Source organism: Xyrauchen texanus, chromosome 44 (genome assembly GCF_025860055.1).
Source record: "Xyrauchen texanus isolate HMW12.3.18 chromosome 44, RBS_HiC_50CHRs, whole genome shotgun sequence".
NCBI lineage: Eukaryota > Metazoa > Chordata > Actinopteri > Cypriniformes > Catostomidae > Xyrauchen > Xyrauchen texanus.
Window position 1 is genome coordinate 6,486,939 of NC_068319.1, and position 8,399 is coordinate 6,495,337.

Genomic DNA, 8,399 nt, shown 5'->3' on the forward strand with positions numbered 1-8,399 from the left:
TTTACTCTTATTTAAAATGTCCAATTTCTATCAATCTCATAATATAACAGAGTAAAGTTCATGTACAGGACAATTTGTCCCTTTGCAGTTTACAATAACTATTTGCAACGACGGTAACTAGTCAATAGGGGCGATAAAGAGTCACTCTGATTCACTGTTCAGCGGAAACGAGGCGAAGAAGAAGATGCGGATAGTGCGTACGACGTGACGACGTTCAGAATTGCTACTTGAAATGTGTATTTTTCGTTTATTGTTCGCGACTAAGCGTTAACATTAACATTTGTCTGAATAAAACAATAAGAACTTTAGTAAAAATAGGTGGTAAATTAGCAAATGTTGTGTTAAATGTGATTTCATAAGAAAAGGAACGCGTAGCATAGTGGCTAACGTAAACAACATCTTACGTAATTGATCTTTACATTAATCTACAAATAGCTTGTTTTCAAATATTATTAAAATATGACCGAACCCAAAGGGAAAGCTTTGTGTCAGAGGTCTGATGTCACCACAGTTGCTGTCAGGCAGCCTGTGGAAGAACTAAAAAGGACGATTCTTGATGAAGATCAATATATAGAGGTATGGTAACTTTATATCTTATACACAGTATTAATACAAGTTTCCTTACAGAACTCTTTGTGTTTTACTGTATCATTATTCTGATTGTGTTATATGAATTTTATTATGGGTGGTTAGTTAGTTGACATATGTCCATTAATCATATTTAATAGCCTTATTTGTAGATTTTAGCTTAAAATAAATGTATATGAGAGAGAGAGAATACATTTGATATATATTTTAATTCACCTTTTTGCTTCACAAGTTCATTTTAGCCATTGTGCGATAATTTAAAAAAGTTACCTAGAGGTCCTTAGTGGACAAAAATGTCCAGGTCAAAAAACTTCCATAAAAATAATATATATTAATATTATTTTCCACTTTCACTGATTTATTTTTAACCAACATCAGTCCTAATCATAATTACCAAATTTTCATTCATTTTCAAGATTTTAACCCTTGAAATGCCAGTTTGTTTACATAATGACACTGTTTTTTTTTTTACACACACACACATTTCTCAATACACACATACAAAACACACTCTGACATCCATACCCACACAATTTTAGCTGCATCATTTGTTCAATTGGCCTGCAGTGCTTTTTAATACAGCAAACAGAGAATATGAAAAAAACATATAATTGCTCCATAGGCTAAACATGTGAAAATTGTGCTTTAATTGCACTGGGATCAAATATTGCCGTTTTAATGGGTTTCAATGGGGACATTTTTGTCCTGAAGGTCCTGAGTGTAACTTTTTTGTGTGTACACAGTGTATTATAGATGTATTATAGGATAGTAGTGACACTGAGGTTGAAATATCAAAATACCTCCCAAAATGCATGCCTTTACTACATTTATGCAGTTGGCATTAACACAGCCAAAATGATTGAAAAGACAAAAATGAAACTGACAAAAATGTCGCACAGAGGTTAAATGTTCCTGCTGTGTGACAAAGTACAAATATTCCTTGTAGTCTCTCAGTTAATATGAAGTCTCAAAAGCTCCATACAGAATGATTATTTAAGATAAAATGCTGTTTTAAAGTAGTTTGTGTAAAGCATGTCAAATTACAAAATGTGTCTGCCCTTGTGCTTTTTTAATGTAAATGTTGAAATGTGTTTCATAAATGAAGTTGATTTTACTTGACCGACCTGTTTGTATTGTGAAAAGTTGCCCTCCACAACCCTGATTCATCAAAACACTAGTTTACACATAATACCAGAGACCTATAGAGGTTAACCATAGTACAAATATGTTTTTCCAGCAGTTTGTGTTCCATGTGTCACCTATAAACACATCTGATATCCGTTTTGATTTCTGCTGTCTTCACATGATAACAACACATGATTGTAATGACATCTGACAATTTCTTCTGAAGAGTTTGGAGAAGATCATCCAGCGAGACTTTTTCCCAGATGTCTCCAAACTTCAAGCCCAGAAAGATTATCTGGAAGCAGAGGAGAATGGAGATCTGGAACGGATGAGAGAGATAGCCATCAAGTACGGGTCTGCGATGGCTAAATACACCCCACGCACCTATGTGCCCTGTAAGTGACATTTTTGACTGCGCAAGTGGTAAAAGTGAAGTAAGCTTATGTTTAATTACTGAGAAGCACAGCAGTGATTCCCTACTATCACATTTGAGGGTGTAATTTAAAAAAAATCTATTTGTTCCCACCCAGATGGGACCCCTTTGACATTTGTGACCCCAGATGTTCGGAGTGAATCACCTTCATGTTCACAAAGCAAACGCAGAGCAGCGAAAGAGGACGGTGAGTGACTGCAGCTGAAAATGTTAATGAAGTCTTTAAATTTGTAGTCATTGGCGACGGGAAACTACTCCTTGGCTGACACCACCAAGACCTCTTATTTTTATATTGCTCCTCTTCAAGCACCTGACATATAAAGACCATGTTTCTTGATCAAATCCCCAATGTATATAAATTACAGAAGTAAAACAAGTTGCAAATGGTTTTTCTTGTTGACTCCAAAGCAAAATAAGGCATTTTACCATATTGTCTCATGTGTGGATCTCATCTTATATTTTAGGAAAAGTTGGTGAAACAGACGAGGAAAAGGAGCTTCCGTGCTTAGACCGTTTTCTTGCTAAAAACACGAGTGAGGACAACGCATCCTTTGAGCAAATAATGGAGCTTGCAGATGACAAGGACAAATTGAGGCATGCATGGCTGTATGAGGCGGAAAATGAATACAAAGAGGTAGAAAACAAATACAAAAATACACCCTGTTTATTACTAGTTATTAATGGATGTTTTGTTTCCTGACCATGTGTATTGTTGTATTGTTCAAAGAGGCATGAGCAGAACCTGGCTCTGCCATCCACAGAGAAGCAGGCGCTTGAATGCACAAAGGCGGGATTGGAAACATGGCAGTACAAGGCCAAAAACGCACTCATGTATTACCCTGAAGGTAAAGTATGCCTACTAGGATACCCATCAGTATATAATTATATGATGCTGTCTAAAGCTTGTGAATGAACTATTAAAGGGATAGTTCACCCAAAAATTTTAATTCTCTAATCATTTATTCACCCTCATGGCATCCCAGATGTGGATGACTTGCTTTATTCTGCTGAACACAATGCAAGTGAATGGTGGCCAGAAATTTGAAGGTCAAAAAGCACATAAAGGCAGCATAAAGTAATCCATATGACTCCAGTGGTTTAATCCATGTATTCTGAAGGGAAATGATTGGTGTGGGTGAGAAATAGATCAATATTTAAGTCCTTTTGTATTATCTCCACATTCTCTTTCACATTTTCACTTCTTTTGTTTTTAGTGATTCACATTCTTCGTGCTTAGGAGAATTTGTAGTACAAAATTACATAAATATTGATCTGTTTCTCGCCCACACCTATCATATGGCTTCAGAAGACATGGATTAAACCCCTAGAGTCATGGATTACTTTTATGCTGCCTTTATGTGCTTTTTGGACCTTTAAAGTTCTGGCCACCATTCACTTGCATGGACATACAAAACTGAAATATAAAAAAAAAAAAAAAAAAAGAAAGTCTTTGTTTGTGTTCGGCAGAAGAAATTAAGTCATACACATCTGGGATGGCAAGATTGTGAGTAATTAATGAGAACAAAATAATCATTTTGGATTAACTATCCCTTTAATCCCTTGATTATGAGTAGGCCTGGGCGGTATATATAAAAAATATGATATATTTGCAATGATTCATAGTCTTTCGATTAGTAATCCTTCCTTGTTATGCAGCTCAAATGACAGAGGTGTTAGTGGTTTCTCTGATTTAAATCTCCACCTGGACTTTTTTTTTATTAGTTGCCGTTTCTTACTATGCATTATTATTTTGGTGCATAAAAATAAAATAAATGATATCGTATTTAATATCAGCTAAAGGCTGATAAATATATAAAAATCATTTTTGTAGCTATATCACTCAGCCCTAATTGAGATAATATGCAAAGAGCCATACTGTAAACTGCATGTGTTTCTGTTGTTCCCCAAAAGGTGTAAAAGATGACACGATGTTCAAGAAGCCACGGGAAGTTCTGTACAAGAATACACGTTTTGATGTTGACCCCTTCTGTAAAGCCCTGAACAAATCTCAAATCCAACAAGCTGCTGCACTCAATGCACAGGTAATACTGAATTCTGCATCACAACTGGTAATCTGGTAATCAGAAGGACGCTGGTTCGAGCCCCACAGCCACCACCATTGTGTCCTTGAGCAAGGCACTTAACTCCAGGTTGCTCCAGGGGGATTGTCCCTGTAATAAGGGCTCTGTAAGTCGCTTTGGATAAAAGCGTCTGCCAAATGCATAAATGTAAATGTAACAGACAGCATTCGATCCTATCCCACTTTTATAAAATATGATTAAACTGATTGCATATTTCTCCCTTCTGTTTAGTTTAAGCAAGGCAAGGTTGGTCCAGATGGGAAAGAGCTCCTACCTCACGAATCCCCCAAAGTAAACGGATATGGATTTGAGGGAGCAGCCTCCCCAGCTCCAGGTCAGTAGGAATGGAATAAACATTTATTTTTGTGTTTTACCTTTGTGTTCATTTTATTTAGACTTTCTTTGAACTACTGTACTGAACTAACTCAACAAAGGGGTATGTTGTATTGTAGTGACATTTACATTAGTTTTTCCTTGTGTAAGCTACATAAACATGGCTCAAACAAGACAAATATATTGTTTAAAATGAGTGCTTAATTGTGATCTGTTTTTGTACTTAAGGTGTTGCGGAGTCTCCCTTGATGACCTGGGGTGAGATTGAAAGCACCCCCTTTCGTCTCGATGGTTCAGAAACTCCTCTTGTGGAAAGAAGTCATGGTCCGACATTCAAGGTCCAGTTCACTTCTAGTGCTCTTGAATGTGCTGAATAGTTTTTAGTAACCTTATTGCTTTGAGCTTGAGTGTATTCTTAAAAAAATTGTTCATATGCACGTGTGTATGTGTAAATACATTTGATTTTTTTTTTTTTTTTTTGTGTTTTAAATGGCAGGCAGCAGTTTCTTCTGGTTTCTGTTTAGTCATCCAATTTTTAGTCATTTGTATGCACATAAAGAAAGTAATATATTAGGAAGAAGTAAATAATAATAGTGCTTGCAGTGTGCATTAGCGAGAATGAAACTTAATCGTCATGAACTCCTGTCTGTTGTGGCTTTGATACGCAGCACCAATTAAATGAGATGTTGTACGGCAATCTATTATTGTAGTAACACAATGTAACAACAAAATGAACTGCGATAAGACGTTTACATGTCTCCGGTTATTCCAACCCATGCAAGCAGGCGATTCTCAGCACTTTCACGACTTGAGGGATGATTTGGCCAAATGCGTACATTTTTCAGCCAGGGCGATATATTGGTCGACCACTAATTTATATACATGGATCTTTTACAGATTCCTGAGCCTGGGAGAAGAGAGCGGCTTGGACTGAAAATGGCAAATGAAGCTGCGGCAAAAAACAGAGCAAAGAAACAAGAGGCACTGCGCAAAGTCACAGAAAATCTTGCAAGGTAATGAAAAGGTTTTGGCATGTTTTTACTCTCCAAGAATGCTTGGGCATAAAAAAAACTGTTCCAAACCAAAAAGAATATCGTTACATCTGCATAATTTAAAAATAGTGTATTTTATTTTATTTTTTTTTACATCGGAAGACCTTAGAGAAACAAACTATGGTAAGACTCATATGCAATTTCTTACTGCAGTGTTATTTAATAAATTGTAATTATGTTGTGGTATTGCTTGTTTACAGCCTCACTCCAAAGGGACTGAGCCCCGCAGCACTGTCTCCCGCCCTTCAGCGTCTAGTAAACAAATCATCCAGCAAATTCACAGATAAAGCCCTGAGGGCCAGCTACACCCCATCTCCAGCACACAGAGGCATTGGCTCCAAGACTCCACTCGGAGACATGGCCACTCCCTCCTCCAGCACACCAACACCTGGTAAATCCCGAACACCAGCCACTCAGGACCCTGCCTCCATCACAGACAACCTTTTACAACTCCCCAAAAGGAGAAAAGCCTCAGATTACTTCTGAAGCAGCTGCACAAACACAGACTTCATAAGGACATTTACATGACCTTCATTTAGACCATATTTGTTTTTATTTTTTATTTGAAGTCCTTTTTATTTTTTTATTTGAAAAGCATTCACACATCAGCTGTTTCAATAAGATGAATTGGACATGTAGCCAAGAGTGCTCCAAAATTTCACCTGTCATGCATTGTTTGAAAATATTGAGATTAAGCGATACTAAAACCAGGAACCATTTTAGAGAGAAGTTGATTCTGTTCTCCTCCTGAATTCTGAGCATCTTCTAGATACTGAAGTCATCACAAGTGGTAATAAAGAGATGTTATACTACAGAATGCTGATTTTGTTATTTGTTTGCCATCCTAATTGTACATGATTTGTTGGCAGACTCTAAAGTCTGAAGCCTTTGGTCTGAAGTAGGTTAACACATCAGGTTCAGATCTCTGTGGGCAATGTGCTGGTCATGAAAGAACTTCATGATAAGAGAGTTTATTGAAGAAATCTTCAGGTGTGCATTGATAGATTCTAGCAGGTCACCTGGAACTTTAAACTTCTCAAAGTTTAAAAAAACTTCAAAGGGTTTCAGAATTTAGTCACCAAGCGATTTGAAGGTCTCTTGGAAAAAACTGAAGACTGGTGGTCATTTTTAACAGGGCTGGGTTTAACAGATTTCCCAATTTGATTCTGATTCACAAGCTCTTGATTCGATTCATGAGTACATTTCTGTTACAATGTTAATTTTGTTTTACATATGAAAGAAATTGTCTGTCAGCTAATGCTCTTAATTATAAAGGAACCTTCTAGATACAATTCGAAAATCGTAACTATACCGATTATATTTTATCAATGGTGATTTCCATTCTGAACATAAATGGTCCAAAGTGGTCCTTTCTACCCCATCAGGTGATTCAAACTTTCAGTCAAGAGTGCTCCAGAATTACACAGATATGTATTAAATGAATATTCCGGGTTCCATACAAGTTAAGTTAAATTTACAGCATTTGTAAAAATGTATTTAGAATCGGTCCTCCTTAAAAAAATTTAATAAAATAATAATAATTAAAGAAGCAAAAATCGAGCTTACAGTGAGGCACTTACGATGGATGTGAATCGGGCAAATTTTTGAAGGGTTTAAACAGAAATTTGTAGCTTATAATTTTATAAAGCACTTGCATTCATTCCTCTGTTAAAACTTGTATATTATTTGAGCTGTAAAGTTTAAGTAGTCATTTTTACAATGATTTTAGGGTTTGTTGACATTACATTGTCATTGAAACGAAGTTGTAAAATTGGCTATATCTTTACACAGAAAATGTTTAAGTGATTTTATAACACTAAAATCATGTTTATACTCGTATCCTTTGTCTTGTGGCTATACTTTTGAAACAGTGAGTATTTTATCGTTAAAAAGTTGGCCCCTATTCACTTCCATTGTAGGTGCTGAACTGCAACCTTTTTTTTAAACGAAAATGAGGAATAAGTCCAATACTTTTTTGTGGTATTCAACATTATGCCGCAAATGCTTTTGATTGAGCTTAACTTGTATTGAACCTTGAATATTCCTTTAAGCATTGTGTTCTTTACACCATGTGGAAATGATTTAAAGCATGGCAATTGATTGTGCTCTTTCTTTTTTGTTCTGAGCATTTTCAAAAGTCAACGTCTCAAGTCATCAAAAGTATGAAACCTTTATACTGAACTCTTTGTGCAGAATTTCTGTTTTGTCTCTCATGGTAATGTTCTGGTCATGCATGGATTTTATGGTCTGGAACAGCTGACCAAAGTTTGTCTTGCAAAAATCTCGAGGCAGAGCATTGATTGCATTAATGATTTCTAGCAGGTTACCCTGAGCTACAAGGTCCATGTGCATAAAGTGCTTTTTCCAGGTCATTTTCAAAAAATTTAAATTGCTTCACAATGTTGGAGTGATTCAGTGATGTAATGATGCCATTATTGGTTTTAGAAAAGTTTACTAAAAAATGTTGACTAATATTTTTTTTTTTTTAAATGCACAAAAAAAAAATGCAGTTAGATAAGGTACATACAATAGAAGTGATGACCAGTCTTTAAACGCTAAAATATACGGTTTCAAAAGTATATTCACAAGACGTAAATATTATATATGTTAACATGAATTTAATGAGATAAACTTGCTTGCGAACCTTATCTGTGTAAAGTTATATCCAATATTACAATGTCTGTAGCGCTTATGGACTGGCCCCATTCACTTCCATTGTAAGTGACTGTAACAAGCAACTCTTGTTCTGGCAACATTTTGAGAACCAAAGACTAGCGTTCCCATAAC

General features: G+C 35.9%; 1 protein-coding gene across 1 annotated transcript; it reads left to right on the top strand.

Moving 5' to 3' along the window:
* The first annotated feature begins 166 nt into the window (after positions 1-166).
* Positions 167-6,429, top strand: LOC127636594 (splicing factor ESS-2 homolog). Its single transcript, XM_052117222.1, has 10 exons — positions 167-576; positions 1,940-2,108; positions 2,244-2,333; positions 2,611-2,780; positions 2,874-2,991; positions 4,058-4,188; positions 4,459-4,561; positions 4,789-4,898; positions 5,458-5,573; positions 5,813-6,429. The coding sequence occupies exons 1-10, from the start codon at positions 460-462 to the stop codon at positions 6,096-6,098; spliced, it is 1,410 nt and encodes a 469-aa protein (XP_051973182.1). The 5' UTR covers positions 167-459; the 3' UTR covers positions 6,099-6,429.
* The last annotated feature ends 1,970 nt before the right edge of the window (positions 6,430-8,399 follow it).